The sequence below is a fragment of the Pagrus pagrus genome, assembly GCF_965226575.1.
Source record: "Pagrus pagrus genome assembly, chromosome: 4".
In the NCBI taxonomy this organism is placed as follows: Eukaryota; Metazoa; Chordata; class Actinopteri; order Spariformes; family Sparidae; genus Pagrus; species Pagrus pagrus.
In genome coordinates, this window is record NC_140188.1 from 23,944,416 (window position 1) to 23,968,223 (window position 23,808).

Here is a 23,808-nt window from a genome sequence, read left to right on the forward strand (position 1 = left end):
ACAGGACAACGTGTGTGTGCATTGTTATAGAACAGAAAATATGTGGAGACATTAGACTGCGTCACTGAGACACTGTAACAAGTTCTCTCAAAGGAGGGCCAGAAACACTCAGGTCAAGTGTGATGAATTATGATGAACATCTGTTGCTGCTCACACAATGCTGAGGGGCCTCTGCTCGTCATCTGCTGCCTCAGCCATTGTTTTCCTCCTGAGAACATGACAGCATCACTGCACAGCACAGCACACACCCATACAAACTACACTCGCACTCTCAACAATACACGCACAGCTTTTGTCTGAAATTAAGGGAGAAAAAGAAACAAAAGGATGATGGCTGTGTCCTCTCAAGTCATGGGCAACTGTTGTACAGTAAGCTGCGGTGGAAAGAGGAACCTATTTGGCGTTACCCAACATGTAGATACTTGTATACACATATATCTTGCTTGTTGTGGTGTCTGGGAATCTTCAAGGGTGTAAAGATAAGATAAGGGTGGAGGCAGACAGAAAGCAGGGTGCAGGGTCAGTCTGAAAAAAGAACAACAACAAAAAAAACCTCAGAATCTGAGACATATGATGATGAATATCCTACACAGAGCAGACACTGCGATCACCAGATAGTGGATGTTTTAGTGTCGTTGTTGTCCACAAGTTTTACACGTTTCAAAATACAGTCCCACATTGTACTCCTATAACACTGTTGGACTCAAAACCTGGCATCCACATTTCCCACAATGCAACTTAGCCCTTGAGTGACATCATTGGACGCAGTTCAGATTGCATGCAGCTTCCTCTGGAGCCAGAAAAAGGCATTATGCTACTTCCCCCCCATGACATGTAAACATATTTTAATGCATAAAAATCTGTGAAATTACCCTTTAAAAAAGAAAAAAAAAAGGATTCACAATGCAAAGTGTTGTCATGGAAATCATCCCTATTGAATCTAGGTTGAAAGAAGCAGTTGTTCAGGTTTTTTAGTATCCAAAGAGGTGAATCTTGTGACACATGGGGTCTATTCACTTTTATTCCAGTGCACAGTACAGTGTCACTGCATGCTCGTCCACTAGATGGCGCCAGAGCTAAAAACATCCTCTAATAAACTGTCTGCAGTTGCACAGTAAAGGCTCATGAAGCAATTTAGAGAAAGCAACTCACTTTTAAACATAGGAGTGCATTTATCGAAAATAACAGAAAATTAAAACAAGAGGTCAGTGCAGGTCCCACACTACAATAGTCAATAGCATTCCACCTTTCAGTATTGATTCATGACCTGTGCCTCAGCTGTGACCACCAAATGTGTGTCTTTTATTCTGGGTAGCTCTTCAGAAACCTTAATTTAAATTATGTTCAATATAGGCCTGAGTTTTGTATTGATTCTGCATGAATAAAGCTGAACGTTATGTCCCAAAAGAGACTATAATGTTATTAAGAGTCTGTCTGAGCCAAAAGCATTCTCACTCACATTGTTGCTCAAATGTGCCTCGATACAACCCTACTCTCCCTAATCAAGAAAAAATCATTTAATTCATAGAGTGAATTGTATCTTATTCAGATCACATCATAATTACTGGCGAATCCTCCTCAGTCTTGGTTGTAGCCCAAGCAACATTAAAGGACGGCCCATTGCAGGATAAGTTCACGAAAAAAAATGAAAATCCAGATGTTATCTCCTCACCCTCGTGCTGATGGAATGTTGGGTGAGGCTTTGTAGTCCACAAAACATTTCTGGAGCTTCACAACAAAACAGGGTTCCTAAACAATTGAAGTAGATGGGGACTTGTTAAAGATCGTAAAAAAAAAAGGCCACCAAGAAAAATCATAAAATGGCTCCAGCTCACCTGGAGTAATAAAAGTCTCCAGAAGCCCTGAGATCCCAAATTGATTTGAAAAGATGATGTTTACACCCTTGATGTGCGGTCAAGCTTGTGCGACCACTTCAGACAAGGTGCGTGCTAACACCTTTAGCTTAGCAGCTACAGTGAAGATTTTGGCTACAAAGATGTGAATTACACCAGCCAAGCTGTGTGGAGCCATTGTAGGTCATTTTTCAGTTATTTTTTTATATGTAAATCTCCATCTGTTGTTGTTAAGGAGAATGCTAACATGCTGTTTTGCTGTGAAGTGGACTACAGAACATCACCTGACTAGTGTTCAGTAGATAATGACAGAATTGTTCATTTTTGGGTGACCTAATCCTTTAAGGGGACTTGACCTTAACATTGACATGCAAGGTGTGATTGACTTTAAAATACAGTTCAAAATTTAAATACACAGCAATGTTGTTCCCAGGTGTCCTTATCTGCCTTTCACTGGTGTATTATTTCACACCATCGCCTCATTTATTCTGTTATGCGTGCACCTGTTTATCTCCTTTTTGCCCACGCAGCATTTCAGATATTTCTCCTTGTTCGACACAGAGATGTGACTTGACTTTGTTTGATTCATTTTAAGTCATTTTATTGACCTCCCTGTTCTACTTTTGAATCATTACGTATTTTTGTTTTGCATCTCTGTTAATTCCATGACACTACTTTTTCATGTTTTCTGCTTGTGGAGACAAGCCGTCTGAGCGGCATCAGATGTGCTGCGTTCACTGCTCGCTGGGTGGACGTAGTGCATAGCGCTGAGTCGTCGCTTCTGGCCTCTATTCCTGGATGCGGGACAGCGTTGTCAAGGTGGTACGTTTAAGAGGCTCATCAGCTTATGTGGGATATGGGTCAACAAAGGTGGAATCACTTTTCCAGCTCCATGTGCACACAATGCAGCGTAGTATTCCTGCTGCATTTATGTGATGTTTCTTTACGGGTTTCACTGCCTTTCGTGCCGAGCAGTCAGGATTGAATTTGTCCTCCAGAGACACACACAGTGTCTCTCTGTCTGTCTGTCACACACACAGAGGCAGCAAGCAGCCTTAGCCTGGTGCTGGTCGAAGCTCACCTTGGTTACTTGAAGCTTTGGTTGCTTTTACCTGAAACCAAACATAATGGCTCTGTCTTTGTAGTATTTATTTCCCTTCCTGATTATTTTAACAGTCAGTAAGCATGTAAGATTACTTGTTTAGGCTGAAATTGATCATTTTTGCAGTTCTCTTGACTAATAAACACACCTCATCATGACATCAGGTAGTGGAGGCACCTGAACCTGAAGAATCTGCTGAAAAACAACAGATTTTTGATGTATTTTTGCAGTTGTTTGCTTTGTAATAATCACAGTCTAATCACAACCACTGCGTGGTGTCATATGGTTCTGTAAAGTCATCCATCCAGCCCACATTTGTGCCTTGCGCCCTGTCATGCAAGGTTGATGTTGTGGCAACCAGCTGCAGGGATCATTTAGCAGGCAGGCTGCGTCACCTGGTGGAGTCTTTTCAAAGAAAAAGACTGACGCAGGCAAAACGCAGCAGAACTCAGGGGACCGACAGGGAGAGCCCTTCGTTATCTTTAATTACCACCACTCCACCAGGGTTCAAATTCACTTTAATCTGCTGCACCGTGGGCATATTAGACCAATTAAAGCACGGTATAGTGCCATGTGGCTGAGGTGTCTCCATGGCGAGAAAAATGACCCCAGTCTGCACATCAGAACATGTTTGTTTACTAAATCAATCATATCATTAACTGAAATCAAATGGGGAAAAAGTGACTTGTGACTACACGTCCGGAGGAGTGTGACGGGGGAAGGCCTTGTTGGCTCTCCAGCCTGCATGATAACAAAGCTTTTAGAGTGGACTAAGGCCTGCTGTCAATCCTCTTATATTGTGCCTCACTGAAAATGGATTAGTGAATAACACCTATTGGCCCCAGGTCACTTTGGAGGGATTTGATTGAATGGGCCTGTAGCTGACACTGGCCTCCCATATTGATAATACAACAAACAGGCCTACTCTTCCATTTTTGTTATTTCAAAATAGTCTTTTGGGAGGAAGGTTGCTCGTTTTTGCGTCACCTGGACTATGATTTTTATTTTTTAAATACATATGAATGGGAGAAAAGCAGAGGAGCAGAGCAGAGGTGTTTTTTCCTCCTCCTCCTTCTTCTCCTTCTTCTTCCTCAGACATGCAGCCTGTGAACAGAGGTGTTTGTGGAAACGCACGGGAGCCCTGAGAGGCGCTGACTGCGGGACGTAAGCAGCTCTCCAGGGTGCTGAAGTTGTCTCCGAACGCCGGAGCGCTGCCTGTCAACTTCCAGCCCCTAATCCAAACACGATGACCTGCGTGCGTCTACACCGAGGCGACGCCGCGGACCCTCGGGGTGAATAGGTGAGGTTTTTAGGGATGGTTAGGTGACGAGTCGTGCGGATAAAGCAGATCCGAGAGAGGACACCTGTGCGATTGTCTCATCGGATCCAGACGCTGCCCTGATGGAGTCAAACAAACGGTGAGAGGCGCATTCGTTTTCAACCCAGCCTTGTTATAATGTATAATCCCACTGTGAGGAAATGACCATGGCTGTTATGTGTTACCCGTTTTGCAGGTGGTCTAACTGACAGCCTGCTCCAGCAGTGACCACAGAGACTCACCGCCTTGGATACCCCTGAAGGACAATGCAACATATTCCCCCAAGCTTCAGAGGGGCGCTATGGGAGTCCAACCATCCATGTATGCCCATAATTAAAAGCAGGCCAACGTTAACGACGCTGCCCTTTTATAACTTTATGTTATGGGTGCTGCTCGGGGTGCTGACGTTCCCCTGCTGTGTCCGCTGTTTGATATTCAAAGTGGGGGTCCTGGGGCCCTGGAACTGCGACCCTGTCTACTACAGGGCCCTGCCCGCCGCGGCCGCCAGGCTCGCCGTGAGCAGGATAAACGGTGACCTGAGTCTGGACCTGGGTCTGAAAATGGAGTTCATCATCCTCCAGGAGCCGTGCGAAACCTCCAAAGCCCTCACCGCGTTCATTTACTACGAGCAGATGGCGGACGCGTTCGTGGGCCCCACCAACCCGGGGTACTGCGTGGCGGCCTCTCTGCTGGCCAAGAACTGGGACAAAGCCATCTTCTCTTACGGCTGTGTCAACTACGAGCTGGACCGGGTCATAGGTTACCCCACCTTTGCCAGGACCGTGCCGTTCCCCTCTGACGTGCTGTTCACCGTGCTGAAGCACTTCAGGTGGGCCAGCGTCGTGGTGGTCTCATCCAATGAGGACATTTGGAGGGACACCGCGGGGAGGGTGGCCACCGCCCTCAGGAATAAGGGGCTCCCAGTCGGCCTGGTCGCATCTATGGGTATGAATGAGACAGAGGTGGAGAGCACGCTGAGGAGGATCCAGGCTGCGGGGGAGGTCAGGGGTGAGTGTGCAAGACTGTTATGTGAAAGTGAATCCAGAGGAGATAGTGTAAGATCATTATGAAGCAACAGTTAAAATAGTGGATTTATAGCAATTAATAATATAAAACCTGTAATTTAAAAAAAACAAGGGGAGCAGTTTGTACATCCCAGCTCTCCAGCTGGCTTATCACTCCACCACCTGACCAGGACGCCATTTTGACTCTGCAGGTGTCACCTTGTTGTTGAGGTGAACTGGGACAACAGTAAGGGCTGGGCTGTATGCTGACAGCACCGTTATCTTGGTGATATGAGTCCTCATATCATCTCAGATGTTTTGATGTCATGGTGTCGTGATACTTATACGTGTTGTCTTTTCATTTCCTCAACTTCCCAGACTGCTCTGGTTGTTCAAACACTCGCCTTTACCCAGTGTGTCATTATGTCCCCATTGCTGATGGTTATGTGCCTTCTCTACTCCATCATGGAGAGCTGTAAGGAAAGAGCAGAGAGGGAGAAAGGGCTGTGGCGAAATTCAATTATTGTAGATGTTATGTGGTCAGTTCAGAAAGGCCCCCAGTACTCCAGTGCACCCCATAGACTCACTTTTGGAGTGTTTTTTAACCTGTCGAAGGGTCAAAGTGCTGTAAGTGCCTACCAACCCACACTGTATATTCATAAGAGGAAGTAAATAATGAATATATAGTAGATCCATGCCCCACACATGAAGTGTGTCTGTGGAGCAGTCTTGGGAGTGTGCTGGTGGCTGAACCCTTGTAAGTCGGCTAGCTGCTATGCTAGAGTCAACTTAAAACAAGAGATGTGTCACACATTTTTATTTACTGTTAACACTCGATAGATTAAAACACATTTACAGTTATAACCAGACTGCATTGTGTTTGGTCCTTTTCCTTGTAACTGAATCTTCTGCATCAATGCGACTGTATATGTCAACATGGGGACATAGCAGCTTCTTTTAACATGCTGGTGCAACCCTAAAGCTATTTACCCGTCGATTATACAGTGTGGTTTGAGAGTAGTCATCAGCGTTTCTTCTATATGCATTTAGTATAACAGTGTTTTTGGCGGCACCATTGGTGTCCCCTTCAGGAATTGCTCTGGAGAAATGTTTCTGTTTATTGTCCCCTCCCCCCAACAATGGAGTGAAATATCCTTATCCCTTGTTTTGAGTATATCGCTGTCACTTCACTTTAAGGGGACATTAGAGTAATCTATCCAACACTGCATTTGTCGGGCTGCAGCTGACAATTACTTCCATTATTGATTAATCTGCCAAATATTTTCACGATTAATAATCAGTAAATCAGTAATTTGGAAAACTTACTATTGCACCAATATTTTAACAAAACCCATCTTATGTTCTCCTCATCTGTTTCAGTCATCATCATGTGCATGCACTCCATCCTGGTTGGAGGCGAGCAGCAGGCTACTTTTCTTCTAAAAGCACAGAAAATGGGCCTGACCTCGGGGAAGTACGTGTTTGTGCCCTACGACACCCTCCACTACAGCGTGCCCTACACCAACGTCTCCTACCTCCCCCTGCTGAACAACAGCAGGCTGAGGGAGGCCTACGACGCTGTGCTCACCATCACTGTGGCCTCGGAGCCTCTGTCCTTCAACGAGGCGTTCACTGCCGCCCAGAGGAGCGAGGAAGTGACGTTAGCTGTGCAGCCAGAGCGGGTAGGAAATGAAAGGATGGGATCACATTTTGTAAAGCTCACATTTCAATGTGTACAGTAAAAAAGGTAGTGGTTGTCCATACTGACCATGAAGTGAATCCTTGAATCCTAGCATGACTCCATTGTGAGAGATTGGAGGTAAAATCCACAGTCCTAAATGCAAAGTATTATGAGTCAGTGTAATCATGTTGATGTTACAGTGTCTTGTAACAGGGTGAATGGTGTCTCTGTCTCAGCCACTCTGCCCCCCATCACTTGTTTCTGCTCTATGTAACTTCAGTGAGAGGGGAGGATCACAGCGTTACATACATGTTTACTTCAACATACTAGTTTTCAACACATAACACTGTTATGATGTAATGAGTTTTCTTTGTAGTTAGCACCTTAGTCTGACAAACTGTTACAGACCTGGGATCTGTATTTATGACAGTGGTGTTGCACTCAGAAACTGCGGGGGGCATCAAATCACACAAAATGCCATTTTCTACATAATGTTGCTTTAAATGGCTGCTCAAAATCTGTGCATTTTACAATGTTGTTCCATCCCCCCCCCCCTCGCATTTCCAGCTCGTATCATTGTTGGCATCACTGTTGCAAAGACAACTGGATCGTTTCCATTTTCCTCAGTTTTTTAATCATTTAGTCTGTAATAGAAATGGATCGCCAGTTAACCTTGCCTGTCCTTCTCAAAATTCTCTTGATTTTAATCTTTTAAAGATTTTCTTTTTTGGCTTTCAGCCTTTATTTGAGTGGACAGTTTATAGAGTTTGATAGGGAATTGACTCATCCTCTGCACATCTTCACTGATAAGAATTTGCAGTAAAACATTTACATTTTATAGGTCACCCTGGTAATTTGCCTGGTAGAGTGTTCATCCCATAAAATTTAATTTTTACTGCAAATGCATATCATTTCTGAATACCTCACTCTCCTCGGCCCTGAAAATAACTCATTTGTGTCCCTGCTAAAAACATCCTGTCTCCATCTTCACTGAGCCCTCTGTGTCAGCCCAGATCTGAAACATCTGATTGGGTCCCTGTCATTCCTACAGAGGACGATTACAAATAGTTTTAATCGTCTGCTTATACATTTCATGTCTTTTCTTGTGCCTCCTGCAGGTTAACCCTCTCTTTGGGACCATCTATAACAGCATCTACCTGCTGGCCAAGTCCATCCACAATGCCAGGAAAGCAGGCATGCGGCTGTCAGGCTCAAACCTGGCCTACTTCACCAAGAACACCACCTTCAGCGGCTTCAACCAGAAGGTTTGGGTGGACACTGGTGGGGAAGTTAAGACCAACTACGTCATCCTGGACACTGACAACAGGGGGAGCCGGCTGTACCAGACCTATCTGGTGGATGTAGAGTCCGGAGTGCTTCGTTTTGCAGGGAGGTCCATTAATTTTCCAGGAGGGTCTCCTCCGCCGTCTGACTCCAGCTGCTGGTTTGATAAGAACGCCATCTGTAAAGGAGGTAATAGGCACATGGATGTATGGGTGGATGTGTTTGCTCTATGTTCTCATAAACATTTTGCCATTTGTTCATCATTCCTCATTTACCACAACATCGAGTTACCTGCTGTCATCCTCAGGTGTGGAGGTCACCTACATCATAGTGGTGTTGGCTGTCATCTTCATTCTGGCTGTAGGAGGGCTCGCTATAAGTCTTTATATCAGGTACAGCCTGTAAACACAAACAAACTCATCTTTTTCACCAAACAACTCTTCCAGACTTTTTTTTTTTATCAGACAAGATGCAGTCATATATTCGATGATGTGATGTGCACAATAATGGATGGTCTGTGCAAATGCTTGAAAATTAGAAAGGAAGATTTGCAAAAATAGTCCCCCAAAGACATCGTCTCTGGAGGAAAGGGAATCATAGCTGAACAAAACAAAGATGACCACTTGAAGATCATCTCAATTATTTCAGTAGATTGGTCCGCCATCAAATGTCTTGTTTGCTCTACAACCCAAAGATATTCAGTTTACTGTCATAGAGGAGAAGAGAAACCAGAAAATATTCACATTTAAGAAGGTGGAATCAGAGAACTTATACTTATTTTCCTTTAAAAAGAAATACTCAAACCGATTAACGATTATCAAAATAGTTGGCAAGTATTTAAAAGTTGCTGATTAATCAATTATCATTTAAACCACACAATGGATTTCCTTGACGTAGACGTCAAAGTAACCTTTACTTTGAAAGTACCTTAAGCAAGTACTTCAAACAGCACAAGTGAATGTAATCCAAAAGTAAAGACTTGATTACTCATATCAGAAAACCTGACCCTTTTTATATTCTCCCATCTGACTACAGGAGACTAAAAGTAGTTCTTAGAAAAGGCCGAGCTTTCCTTGTTCATCATCTGTCTTTGATCCAAAGATCATCTCTGACGTAGTTTTAGGAAACACACTGCCATCGGTTGAACTGATTTCCTTATCTTTTCTAAATCTGATTGACAGGAGGAGACTTCAACAAATCCAGCTGGTCAAAGGTCCCAATCGGATCGTCCTGACCTTAGAGGATCTCACGTTTATCAATCCTCAGCTTAGCAAAAAGGTAAGCAGCATCACCGTCATCCAATCAAACTAACGCACATTTAATCTATTGTTTGTTTGTTTCCACATTCTTTGAATTTTAGCTCAAAATACGGAATAATGTGCACATTTGACACATAAAATGTTTCAGGATGCAGCTAATTTGTTTGATGTCACACAGAAAATCACTTTGGAGGATCTGAGTGAGTCTAAGAGTGCTATTGAGGAGAAATCTGCGGAGCGCTCACACTCGATGAACAGCCTGCAGACGGCAACTCATGAGACTACCAATGTAGCTGTGTACGAGGTAGGTGACACTAACAGAGTCGTCACACTTCAGTCTGTACGTATACACAACATTTAAAAATGCAGTCAGTATGTAAGTTAGGAAGGGACGGGTCTGGGCCTCATAACACTGCTTTGCATTATTTTGTTTGAGATCACTATTTTAGGGGGTTCTACAGTTTTCTGTAAGATTGAGATCATTTTTTGTGTGGGGTGGATGAACAGGCAGCAGTTAAAATAGGTATTGACTTATTTAGAAGTTAAAAAAAGGTTTAATACCTCTTTCAGGAAGTAACACCATCTTCTTTTTTATGCACATGGAAGAAAGTACTTGAGCCAAACGTTTGATCCTGCTGTAACAACACAACTTCTCTTCCAGGGTGACTGGGTGTGGCTGAAGAAATTTGAGGAGGGACACTTCAAGGAAGTGAAGCAGAGCACCACAAAGATTTTCACAAAGGTAGAGCAACATGTCTCGATCTATAAGAAGTAACACTTGCACCGAATTGTATTTTTACTGTAATAAGGTGGTTTGAAAAAGCTACACACTTCCACAAACACATTGGCCTCATATTCAGGGCAACAAATATTGCAGTTGTTAAAAGATAGAACCTACACATTAAGTCCCAGTAACAAGGCATACTGTAGATTAATCTGTTGTGACAACCTCCATGGACTTGTTTATCTGCTTCCTCAGATGAAAGACCTGAGAAACGAGAACGTGAACCCATTCCTCGGCTTCTTCTCCGACTTCTCCATGTTCGCGGTGGTGACGGAGCACTGCTCACGGGGCAGCCTGCAGGACCTGCTGAGGAACGAGGACGTTAAATTAGACTGGATGTTCAAATCCTCGCTTGTGCTTGACCTCATCAAGGTAAAACACTGACATCCTGAATAAAATTAATAATGATTATCCACCGTGTGCTCCAGTTGTCCTCGTCGTCTTGCATGTGCACAGTTTATTGTGCGATAATTTGCTCTATGATTAATTACACTGTTGAACTTATTGTGCTTCCAGGGTATGAAATACCTTCACCACAGAGATTTCCCCCATGGCAGACTAAAATCTCGTAACTGTGTGGTAGACGGGCGTTTTGTCCTCAAGATTACTGACTATGGCTTCAATGAGCTGCTGGAGTCGCAGAAAGCTCCTATAGAGGAACCTCCACCTGAAGGTACCTTAATGTCTCATTACTGTTCATGGCCAGCCATATATTATCCTTTATGTGCAGTACATTTTTGTAGAAAGAAGGTACCAGGTTTACACTCTAATTACCAATCTTTTCTCTGTCTTCACTCAGATCTATTTTGGACAGCTCCTGAGTTCTTAAGGGACCTTGCTAACTCACGTAAGGGAACCTACAAGGGAGACGTGTACAGCTTTTCTATCATCCTTCAAGAGGTGGTGGTCAGAGGGCCGCCGTACTGCATGCTGGGTCTGTCACCCGAAGGTGTGTATCCATTAGGGAGGAAGAGGTGTAGATAAAGAGAAGCTGTCATGAAAATGTGTTTTTCTCCCTCTAACATGCAGCAGAGCTAACAGTGTAACAGAATACTGATGTGGTACATGTTGTAATTTAAAACGTGACTGGCGTGTCCCGTCTCCTCACCAGAGATCATCCGCAAGGTGAAGAAGCCTCCTCCGATGTGTCGGCCCACCGTGGCCCCGGACCAGGCTCCTCTGGAGTGCATCCAGCTGATGAAGCAGTGCTGGAGCGAGCTGCCTGAGCGCAGGCCAGCGTTCGATGAGATCTTTGATAGGGTATATTTCTGGAGACTACTTTATCTGCAAAGCCCTTTTTAAAACATGGTTTTAAAGTGTTTTACAAAACAAGATTAAACAGTACACGCAGTCAGTACAGAAACATAAAAGATAAAACAACCAGAGTAAAAACATAAGACCTGAGTGTATTATTAAAGCACACAGATAAAAGTGATAAACGAGGGATAGAAAGTAAATACAAAACAGGTTTATTATAAAAGTGAGTTTTGAGGAGAGATTTAAAAAGAAGTAACTTACCTTGTGAACCTCAGCTCCTTAAGGAGTTTCACAGTCTTGAGTTCAAAATGCTACTTAAATCAAAGTACAGAAGTATTGTTATCAAAATGTCTGATATTAATTTGTATGTCTTTAAATTTGAATTCATACTAATGTACATGTATTAATCACTTTCTTATGAGCCATGTGTGAGCAGAATGTAACGTGGCGTGAAAAACGAGACCCTCCCCATTTCTCTCGGTTGCCTGTACAAGCCTGTTTAAGTTGTCTCATGCTGCTTGACTGTGGATGTCTTTGTGAAGGACTTTCCGTCCAAAGGATGTGACTTTATGCCTGTTCTCGAGTGCCTCGTCTCGGTGCCTCTCTCCGCTACTGGAAAGTCACTAGTAACAAGAAGTGTCAAATAAATGTAGTGGAGTAAAAAGTACAATATTTCCCTCTGAACTGTAGTGGAGAAGAAGTGTAAAGTGTCTTAAAATGGAACAACTCCACTGAACAAGTGTGTCAGAATAGTAATTAAGCACAGTACTTGAGTAAATATACTTGATTACATTCCACCACTGCACCCTTGCAGCCTTATTGTTTTGTTATCCAACTTAAGTCAACCAGTTTTAAAATATTAAATATGTATTTATATAATATATACTCATTATTTAATATGATGTTGTATTTCTTTAGTTCAAGTTAATCAACAAGGGGAAGAAGACGAACATCATCGACTCCATGCTGAGGATGTTAGAGCAGTACAGCTCCAACCTGGAGGACCTGATCAGAGAGAGGACAGAGGAGCTGGAGGTGGAGAAACAGAGAACAGAAAAGCTGCTGTCAGAGATGCTCCCACCGTGAGTTTACACACAAACACACACACACACACACAAAATCAATCTGAATGTAGCCTTCACACGTCTGATGGGTTTAGACATATTTAATAAAACACCTGATCGTCCGTCCTCAGTTCTGTGGCTGAGGCCCTGAAGACCGGCGCCACAGTGGAGCCCGAGTACTTCGACCAGGTGACGATCTACTTCAGCGACATTGTGGGTTTCACGACCATCTCCTCGCTCAGCGACCCCATCGAGGTGGTCGACCTTCTCAACGACCTCTACTCTCTGTTTGACGCCGTGCTCAGTAACCACGACGTCTACAAGGCAAGAGGACATGCTCAGTCATTTTTCTGACTCTTTATAAAGATGTTGAGTTTATGACTTATGAGGGATTCTGAACATATTCACAGGTATGTAGGTCTTTAAATATTAGATTAAGTGGTTTGTTTTCCACTGAGAACAAGTAAAAGGTAGGTTAACATTGACTAAACTAAATGCACACATTGATGTGGCCATGATTTAATAAATATGTTGACATTATCCAGGTGGAGACCATCGGTGATGCCTACATGGTGGCATCGGGTCTGCCGAAGAGAAACGGCAACAAGCACGCTGCCGAGATCGCCAACATGTCTCTGAACATCCTCAGCGCAGTGGGAACCTTCCACATGCAGCACATGCCAGACGTGCCGGTCAGGATACGAATAGGAATCCACTCAGGTGAGACGAGACAAAGCCGGAGTTTCAGTCACTCTGTTTACATTGGGGTGATCCAGTACCTGTGCAAGAGCAGTCAATTAATCCAGAAAATAACTGACGGATTCATTGTCAATGAAGGCACTCGTTATTTGCTGCCCAAGCCTGTGCAGATGGAGGCGACTGTTGGCCTTATTTCAACTGCATGTTTTGTCTGTTTTTGTTGAGATTTATTCATTGATTATTTATTCTCACTGCACCCATTTTCATCACACTCAGGGTGGGAAGCTCAAAAGTGGTACTGCTGTATTCTAGGTTGCATGTACCATAAACGTAGTGAATCGGACAGAATTGTTGTAAATTCACTGCTTCCTGATTGATCAGCAACTGAAAAGACAACAAACAGGTAAAATCTGGAGGATAAATCCCAATTAGCTTCCATTAGACAATAGCTAACGGCCTCCGTATGATTATGGTCTATGGTCCACCTCAGAGAAGACGCTTGGTCTCACCCATCACCTCGACAGTCCAGGCTGCACCAGCTGCCTGCACCAACGCTGACTTTGTGATCTCCTCAGTCTCACTCCTTACAGTGTCCTACTGTTGACTCCATGTTTAAACTGGGCAAATGTCTTCATTCTTTGTGTTTCCAGGGCCCTGTGTTGCCGGGGTGGTGGGTCTGACTATGCCTCGGTACTGCCTTTTCGGAGACACCGTCAACACTGCCTCCCGCATGGAATCCACTGGGCTGCGTCAGTGTCTCCCGCACACATACCCGCCAGATTTTTGTCGTGTTGTTTCATGTTTTCTTTTGGTCTGATTTCGTCTTCCTTTCTCCTCGTCCCTCAGCTTATAGAATCCACGTAAATATGAGTACTGTGAAGATCCTCCATTCTCTCAACGAGGGTTATAAAATAGAAGTCAGAGGCAAGACGGAGCTGAAGGTAACAGTCTATAGCCTCTTGTCTAACTTTAAACCTTTTAATGTCAGTGCTTGAGAATTGAGAAATATATTTTGGAGTCTATTAATTTATGCTTCCTTTTGTTGTTTCAGGGTAAAGGAATTGAAGAGACTTACTGGCTTGTGGGAAAAACAAACTTTACAAAACCTTTGCCAAAACCGCCAGAGATCAAACCAGGGTAAGAGCTTCAACCTGCTGTTGAATCAAGAAAATAGTCATCAAAAGTGTACAAATTCTTTAATACATAATTGTTGAATATACACTTCCACTAACCTACTCTTACCCATCTGATCTAAAACTGAATGAATACCTTTGCTACCCTCCACCTGCAACAATGTGCATATAACTTCAGGGCAGACAATCACGGGCTGAACCCTGAGGACATAGCTGCGTACAGGAGAAAGAAAGCTGAGAAAAAGGCTTGACCATCTTAGTCCGAACACAGGAGGTAGAGACCTGCATGCCGGCTGGTGTCTTGTGGTGGAAATGTTACTGTGGCTGTCAGCTTGATGTGCACACGCACAGTTTTGTCTCAGTGATTCCTGAATGTTATTGATCGCCCTGTGACCTTCTAGTCTCATTAATCTCTTGATTTTATCACCTTCTGCATCTTCTCATAAGCAGATTGGGGAAAGCCCTCTTTGTTCAGATCTTTCATTGTGGCTGGCTGGCACACTGTCATGATTAACTCTATTTTCCTGTGTTTTTGTCAGTGTTTGTGTTTTTGTCTGTTTTGTGGTGTTCATGTGCTTTTATAGTTTTTTTCTCGTGTCTTTTAATCCCCAGTGTTCTGCTTAAAAACAAATGTCTGTAAAACACATTATCGGTCTTAACTCCACCCTCTGTATTTACCAGGGACAACTGGCAGGAGATGGTGACAGAGGAGATCAAGACCCTTTTCCGCAAGGCCAACAGGCAGGTGGATAAAAAGATCTGAAGTGAAGGAAAGTTGTGAACGAAACAAAACAAGAGGAGCAGAGGAGAGGAGAGGAGAGGAGAGGAGGACACATCCAGGAGACAGAAAGGGACAACGATCTAGGAGGGGCAGGCAGGGAACAGAGAGCACCACCCAGCCTCTCACCGTGGCTTAATGCAGACTTGTTTAAGAGGATTGTCCATCGGCTGGCTAATCTGCCTGCAGCCAGCGCAGCAGAACACCACGGTGCTAATGTAATGAGAGTTGTCACATTACCTGCCTACGTAGCACGGGAAAGCTGCGCCGCTCCTTCATAAAGGATGCACTCATTCACTCCTCTCCGCACTCACTGGCCACCAAGTGGTCACCTACTTCAGGGCAACCAGAGGTTCACCCACTGGAAGATTGAACACCCCAAAAGCCTATTTCTAAATGAAATGTTTATATTTTCTGGTGATCATGTCTGTTTTTAGTTTGCCATGAAAGCTCAAAATAGAGTCATGGGGCCGAGGCTGTCACTTAGCTGTGGATGAATATTATAATAATATTATTAGCTCTCCAAAGTTGGAGGCAAAGGCTGCTACTGTATATAATTTCCTGAAGAGGAAAGGAGAAATCTGCCACTTTTATTATATTAGAGCAGAATTGAGGTAGGAGTCGACCAAGTCCATTTAAGTCCATTCAAATAAATTATTTTTAAAAATGTTCAACTGTCACCTTTTGTTGTAAAGAGTGACAGTGCTTGGAGAGCGATGGGGATGCTATGAATGTAATGAAAATAACATATATATTTTTTTCTGTTACAATCAATACAATTTTAAGGTTCCTCTGTGAAACATGTTGCTGTTTTAATCCACTGACACGTATTGTTGTAACGCTAGTTGTCAGCATCTATAAAATTGAAATGAGTTGGTTGTTTGTGCCGCATGTCCAAATCTAAATCATACTTCTGCGGTATTTGCTTGCCATCAATAATGGACCTGAAATATGAAGTCATAAATAACATGAGGACAGTGATTTGTGGTGGCCAGTTTCAGCATCATAACAACTTGAAATATTGTTAGTTTGTCATATCACAAGTTTACAACCTCTTTTTAATGTCTCAATATGAGAACACAAACTCTTGATGCTCATACGGCAATTTGTATTTCATAATTTATAACACTGATCAAAATGTCCTCAAAATTGATTATTACTTTGTGATGTCAAAGTGACTCTTACGCATAAATGAATGTATTCTGGTTTATTTCTGAGGTCAGCAAAAATGTGTTAATGTTAAACTATGGTACCTTTAAAGACTTCTGTTTTCAGAAGAGGTTTCCCTCTCAGATGCATGATGTGTCTGTGGGATGCTTACGGGCACCATCTAGTGGTTAAATTAAGACGTGTTCAGAAGCAATGGATGGGTGTCGAGTGACTTTGAGTACAAATTAAAAAGCAACATGTTTCGTGACATGTTCACTTTCATTTATAAAATGTCATGTAGTAAGTGTCATGTCGTGTGTAAGTAGAGCACACACTTATAAATGATTTAAAACTAAAATGATGATAATAATACTAAATATGTTATTTGATAGAAGTGTACCTACCTGTGAAAGTATTGTTTTGACATAGCCCAAATATAAAGTCACCTCTCAACCGAACCATACCCAATAATGATTATAATAATTATTATTTTGTAATAAAATGTGGAAAATAATCCCCTGCATCTCATCATAATATTCATGCAGACTATAGGAGCAGCTTAATTCATGCTTGGTGTACAGAACAGCAGAGTCAGTCAGAAACATGTACATTGTGTAATTTATGTCTCTATTTGTCTTGTATATTATCACTGCAATGCAAAGTATGAGGTGTGTGTAAATATGATGTCATTAAGTAATTAAATCATTGATTTGTAACACCTTCATTGTTTGGCCTTCCTTATAGTGTAACCACTCCTTTTCCTTTGTACAACCAGAGGGTGGCGCTATTATACAGAAATCCATAAGGCTTTTGTTTCTTCTAAAGGGATTGCATCATTATGTAAGAGAGTTTTTGCATTCTTTGATGCATTTTTTGTGATCATTGACAATACAAGAAAACATTTCATGCTTAAAGGTGCACAGTGTATTTTGGGGAAGACATTTTATTCAGGAGAAAGACCTTCAGTCTGTCTAAACAAACTAATTACACAAACGTCTTTGTTTTCATGACTGAATAAACAAACTGACCTTAAAGGGCAACACAATTTCATACTATTTTACTTTGTTTATACATGACGGACCCTGCCACCTTTCTAGCTTCAAAGAGTGTTCAGGGGACTTTATTTTCCTCTGAGAACAGCTGTTTATTCAGTTAATGAAAAAAAAAATAATAATTCTGAGTTTTAATTTCTTCTCCAAAACTACATAGTGCCCCTTTAAGTTGGATGAAATGCACCTTTAACACTGTTCAGTTGGAACAACTTTTGTCAGTCTGCTGTTGCAGTGCAGCTCCAGCTTTCTGTTTGCTCTGCTGGAATTGCAGGTGACCGAGCGTCCCATTCACCACGAGAACCTGCACTCCAGTTTTTGCACCGCAGTGTGCTTTTCTCCTGTTTGAGACACCCCAAAATAGATCTCACTGACATTAAGCTGGAGAAATGAACCACAAAATTCTCAAGCAGATTAGCTGTACAAGAAGAACGCCCTCATTGTTAAATCCCTGCATTCCAGACCTGGGAGGATTGTTTTACCTCCAGCCAACTGGAAAGATTGTTATCCTTTTCGTTGGAGATGTTAACTCTAGCGAGCTCAAATTCCTCTTCTAAACACTCCGCAGGACTGTATCAACTGTGTTTGGATCATATTCAGAAAACAGAACAAACACACGCACACAGATCTTTTTCTTTATTTTTATTGAAAAATCAACACATTATTATCACACAATTCCAACAGCTTCTCTGCGAAAAAACAGCAACAAAAATGGCACAGTGTGGCTGGCGAGCGAACGCAAAGGAAACGCCAGATATTTGCCGCCTTTTTTTCTGAACAAGAACAATTCAGTGCAGGCTGGACAAAAATAACAACAATGAGAAAGCGAAGGCGGAAGGAGTGAGACTGAACTGTTAAAAAACTAGCTTGTGCATTGATCTTTTTTTCTTTAAACGTTAAAGATAGTGCAAGAAAGCACGCATGGATAGTGGCCGAACTAATACAGAGTGTAAAGAAAAAGAGATCATACTTAATATAAGCATGTTGTCTGCTGTGCCAACTGCTGTTTGTTAATGGAAGATCTCACATACATTTGTAACTGACGTTTTCGCAGAATTGTTCCCTGCGAAAAGGTTTAGTGTATCTTAAAAATAGTACGCTCAGATAGCCTGTTGGAATGTGCTCATGAGGTAACAGACATACCAGAAATATTTTGTGTTTCCTGCCATTCATTTCACAAATAAAGCTACCCAGCACGACTTAACATTATAGCTCGTCGCGCATCTTTTCTCCGTTAGGTCTAACCACCCTGCCGATGTACATGATGGAGTTGGTCTTGTTGTCCCTCACTAAGAAAAAGAAGGGGTGATCTACGTAGAAAAGTTTGGGGTTCCTCAGCTTGTCGGAGCTGAAGATGCTGGGGTCGTACGGGTTTCCTCCCACGTCCAGCTCCAGGGCTGATGCGTGGAAGACGTTGGAAAGGTAGAGGTCTTTCTTTCCAGAGATGTTGGACAAGTCGGCCTTGGCTTTGTCCACGGCTTCAGTCAGGCCGAGCTCAGCCAGGTGTTTCTGGAAAAGAAAAATTGCTCAGGTCAAAGGGTTGCTGTCAGTTGACTTTTAGATGTGACCATACATTTTTACAACCAATCGATCCATCATATCGCCATGACTTACCTGCAGGTTGTGGCTGACGTCCACTGAGACCTTGGGGAGGGAAATGGCCACAGCCCTGTTCTCCATCTTGCTGATCCAGGTGTCCACCTGCTTTCTGGTTAGGAGTTTCTCCAGACGACCGAGGGGCTCCAGGTGGTAGGGCATGATCATGATCATAGAGGCCTGCTTCTGGCCCAGGGGCATGTTCAGCACATAGATGCGGTTCTCCGTGTCATCATAGAAGTCATACAGACCTGCGGGGAGCAGACAAATCAGATAATGTTATCTTGCTTGCATTCTTGTGGGTAGAATCAGTTTTGAAGACACAATAATGATGGAGAAACTCACCTGTGCGATGCATCATGGGAACTCCAATGGTGAATGAGCGGGTCACCAGGAAACCACGCTGGTCCACCATTTTCTCATGGAACCTCTCGTCCCAGTGAGCTGTTGGCACAAAACGTAGAGGACTCGGTTACACATCTCCATGTGATTGAGATGAAAAAAAGGAAACATAACAAGTCTTTGAACAAGAGAGACTATTTATACTTACGCTTGAAGAACATAGCGTTGACAATCATGGCTCCGTCTGTGTTCTGCACATCCTTGGTGATCTCAGGCAGCTTGCCATCGGTCGACTTGGCTGCCCACTCGTTGATGGAGTTCACCGCGCTCCTCTTGTCCCTGAAATTGATTTTCGAGTGGTCATAGTTGTAGTGCTTCTTGCTGGTTTTCACAAACTCGTCAGCGAAGGAGACGGAGCTGGGGCCGTAGAGGCGGTTGTTGATCTTCCAGGTAGTGTTGCGCTTCTTGGCATCGCTCACCTGAGAAAGAGCAACATATTAACGGTCACAAATGAGCGATGTATAGAAAGGACTGAGGGTCTAGTTTGTGTATTTGATATTGTTGTACTTACCTCAGTGAGCAGCTCCGACAGGCCTGCATGCAGATGCTCGTCCTTCAGTTTGTCAGCACTGAGGACGGTTTTGACCTGTGAGGCGGTGGAGGCCTTGCCGCCAAGAGCCACCATCCCCAGAGAGGAGGCCACCACCACGGGGGAGATGAGGATGTTCTCCATGTCTTTCTCCTTCGCCATGTTTTGGTAGAGGCTAAATCAAAATCACAAAAAAAGATGATATGCTTGTGTTGTACTTCAGCAAAACCAAGTGTATCACCATCACAATACACGATTCTAATCACGGAAATGTGTCGATGTCAGACCTGAAGGCCAGATTGGCGCTGGTGTCAGCCAGCGTGGTGGCATGGCTGCTCAGCTTCTTGTCCTCTGCAGAGGCCATGAGGCCCAGCAGACAAAGAGCAACAACGTTAGTCATCCACATCCTGTCTGTCTCCTAAAGCAGTCTTGGCAGCCTGTGAAAAGGGAACAAAAGAAAAAGTTAGGGCTTAACGTTACTCAACCTGCGTTGGCTTCCTAAAATCAAATAAAACAGGTATGTGTATTGAGTTTGAGATGGAAGGCACGCGTTCAGAGTATCTCCCCAGAGTGGGTTTGTGGAGTGTATAATCTTCAGAACTGGAATATGATTGGGATGTGAAGCTGCTAGTGGAGGGGCAGGGCTGGATCAGCCCACACAGAAGCTTGGGGAGGCCTCCGGTTTCAGGCTGTACCTCACCACGTCAGCAGCAACTGAGGCTTTTAGCTGTGCAGCTGGAGCTGCCGTCCAGTCAGGGTGAAGCTCTGCGCTGAGTCAAGACTGAAATATGACACCTCTCTGTTCTCTGTTTATTGTAATTGATGCAAACTGTTGCACATCTACATTTTGATGACTCTAATGACTTCTTCTTGAGCCAAAAGAGGATAAGGATAAGAAATCACTGTGTTTCACTGTGCAGGGTTTGTTTAACACATTCTCTACAGCAGCTCTCTGAGCCGTCCTTCGTCCCAGAGAAAGGGCGTGTGCCTGCAGGCTATATCAAACTCATCCCATCGCTTGTTCAAACAAAGCGCTCAATACCTAAGGCTGTGTTTAACCAGCTGCTTCCGCATCTCTAAACATGTTTCTGCTCCCTTTCCACCATTCTGAGTGCAGATATACAGTACGGCGTCTGCATCTCTGTGTTTGCATATTTGTGATACAGCAGAAATGACTTTTCATCATGTTCGTATACCTTGAGATCTTTTGATGTCTGTGATTTTCATTCTGAAAGACAAGAGGTGCGAGCAGGGTGTAATTCATTAAACAAGACCTGATGCAGACATATTCTGTGTTGTCGGAATTTTTCCATCTTATTTCCCAGTTTTCAACCTTTGAGAGTTAAGTCGTTATGCAAGTTAGTCACCACTCATTCGCAACTTTTTTCATTGGCTGAGCGCGAGCCAGAACAATTTCATCCAATCAGCTGCGCCACAGTGGAGCAGCACAGATTTCTGGAGGGCAGGGCTGGACCTCTCAGCTTCACAAAGTTAGGGATTCAACAACAACAAAAAAATAATAATTGGATGCATATGACGTACTTTCCTAATTGCACTTGATACATTTAAATGTGCACTGACAAGCAAGAGGCAAAAAGCTTTAGTATCATCATGCTGGGAAACTTTAAGATCAGCAAAAGAGTTATTCTTTTTTTCCTCTACAGATAAACTCAAATAATCTGCGTGCAGGTCAAACAGCCAGAGAGATAGTTGAGATTTAAAACTGGTTAAAATGGAAAAATGCTGCACTGTAACTTTGAACCATAAAAAATAAAGCAGTCCTTTCACCCTCGGCATTCCTCCCTGAAAACAAAGACAGTTCTTTTCTAATCCTTACCTGGCACAGATTCGCTGGGTCTCTCCTCTGAGTTTTGTCCTGTGAAAAGCACAACTGCAACACACTCTCCTGCCCTTTATATCCTGAGAGAGAACTTTCTAGAAGTGGGAATGGAATATTCCAATGAGGGTGTCTGCCTTTCCTCAGGAAGTTGGGAGTTGGGACGTCCCACTTTTAACCACAGGCTGGAATGAGAGGGGCAGCTGAAGTCTCAGCACTGGTCTGGGCTCAGCTTTGAAACTTTCCCAGCAGTGGTTGCAGATAGAAACAAAGAGAAAATCTGATTTATGGTCAGTCTTAACTGCTGATGTACAGAAATACTCCTCTGTCTCTTGGTCCTAAAGCTGCTCGCTGACCCAATCTCTTACACTGGTTTCATCACATGTAAAATATGAACAATAAACTGATTTTTAGTACGAACTGAATGATAATAGTGCATAAAAAGTTGTGGCATGTCGACACTGTTTTTGCAGTTGTTGAAAACTTTTGTGTGGGAGCCTCTATGGAGCACCATTCTTCTGCATTCTCAGTCGATAACAGTGACAGTAAATGGGCTCATTGTTTGCAAATGTTCCCAAGTAACGAGAAAAGCAGTGACTTTATTAGTGTTAACATCGTTAGAAAAATGTCTGATTTCACATAGAAGTTTTACAGAGGCTCACAGGGATTCATGATCTCCATCCCTTGCCCCCTCCCCCACAGTGCCACGTCTCTCCAACCCAGCTGCTGATTGCAGGGTTGTTGAAGGACGGGGGTGTAAAGGAAGACCACTGTCGTAAAAAAAAAAAACTGCAGTGTCCTGAGCAGAGACTCCTTTCTTAATTCATTTAAGAACTTTTTAAAGACAATAAACTATACAGTGTATTCGTGTTAACCTGTCTGTCCTTTGCTTGATACGAATGTCTGTACAATGCTTGATACAATGTTAGTCATAACATGTACTTATTTTTCTATATGTTCTGTCTAATCTGCAGAAATCAGTGAAATATTTGCCACAATAATATCCACTACAGTAGGTCAGAGCAAGACAGTTGATAGATGAGTATAAAATATTGATCTTGGTGTCTGATGCAAGCAAGAGGAATTCCTTCACGCTTAATCCTCCTCTTTTGCAGCCCTCTGCAGACTGTCCTGACATGCCAGCTAATAATTGGCTCGGAGTTTTTATAGCGGCTTGTCGGGCGAGACGTCAAGAAAGTTCTGTAAAAAGAAAACAGTCCCCAGATTTCAACGCTCTCATCTCATTTGAAACAATATATGACTCAAAATTTGGGGGACGAGCCCACATTACTAACAATTTCATCTTTAAAGGGTTTTCACGTGTGCAGGCTTACAGCCACTTCCCTCACCTCAGGGGGTGTTTGTCATTCTACAAAAGCCCCAGGAGCAAAAGTTCACTGTGAAATTCCTGAGACTGAGGGCAACTTCTGGGTCAAGCAAGACTGGTCAAATCTCTGAGTACACATGATCTTTAAAATAGCAGTTGCATTGTCTGCTGTTATGTGGAAGAGGCCTGGAACATCCACACAGACATAAAAAGTGGGAAGAAAAGGACTCAAAAGTTTTTGTATTTCTATGATAATGGTCTGATCTCAATGAAGACGTGAGATTGTGATACTAGAAAAGACTCTATTACATGCAGAATAAAATAGACATACAGGATTAGTACATCCTTGATACTGTCCATAGATACTGTTTACGTATGTCAGTGTGAGCATAAAGAAGCTTCCAGCGCTTTCCTGAACCACCACCACACGCAAACATCTAAAATACTTTGAGACTTTTATCTTTAAGATATGGTAGGAAGGATGTAAAAGCAACACTAAAATGATGCAATATTTCACCAAGTGAAAATGTAAAGATGGTCAGAGGATTGCAACAGAATCTGATAATAGAGCAGGAGTGACAGCCCTCAGAGGGTGGAGCCACTCCTAAATAACTAGAGCAACGAAATGCTATGGAGCCCGGTCAACATCTGGCTATGATTACACTAACCTCAGCATCCATCTCGGTCTATTGCATCATCAGTT

General features: G+C 43.1%; 2 protein-coding genes across 2 annotated transcripts; one reads left to right on the forward strand and one right to left on the reverse strand.

Moving 5' to 3' along the window:
- Positions 1-4,539: 4,539 nt before the first annotated feature.
- Positions 4,540-15,201, forward strand: gucy2f (guanylate cyclase 2F, retinal; the record flags this gene model as incomplete). The annotated part of the gene is made up of 18 exons (XM_084350782.1): positions 4,540-5,281; positions 6,658-6,959; positions 8,077-8,431; positions 8,550-8,634; positions 9,424-9,520; positions 9,680-9,805; positions 10,163-10,243; positions 10,481-10,657; positions 10,802-10,958; positions 11,085-11,234; positions 11,397-11,545; positions 12,461-12,624; positions 12,738-12,930; positions 13,152-13,326; positions 13,956-14,054; positions 14,152-14,246; positions 14,357-14,442; positions 15,120-15,201. The coding sequence occupies 18 exons, from the start codon at positions 4,540-4,542 to the stop codon at positions 15,199-15,201; spliced, it is 3,315 nt and encodes a 1,104-aa protein (XP_084206908.1).
- A 2,834-nt stretch (positions 15,202-18,035) lies between these two features.
- On the reverse strand, positions 18,036-21,876 carry serpinh1b (serpin peptidase inhibitor, clade H (heat shock protein 47), member 1b). Its single transcript, XM_084352179.1, has 8 exons — positions 21,779-21,876; positions 21,138-21,169; positions 20,229-20,378; positions 19,924-20,116; positions 19,561-19,831; positions 19,356-19,454; positions 19,029-19,261; positions 18,036-18,923 (listed from the first exon to the last, which is right to left on the reverse strand). Exons 3-8 carry the CDS (start codon positions 20,345-20,347, stop codon positions 18,621-18,623), a joined length of 1,218 nt encoding a protein of 405 aa, XP_084208305.1. The 5' UTR covers positions 20,348-20,378; positions 21,138-21,169; positions 21,779-21,876; the 3' UTR covers positions 18,036-18,620.
- Between the last annotated feature and the right edge of the window lie 1,932 nt (positions 21,877-23,808).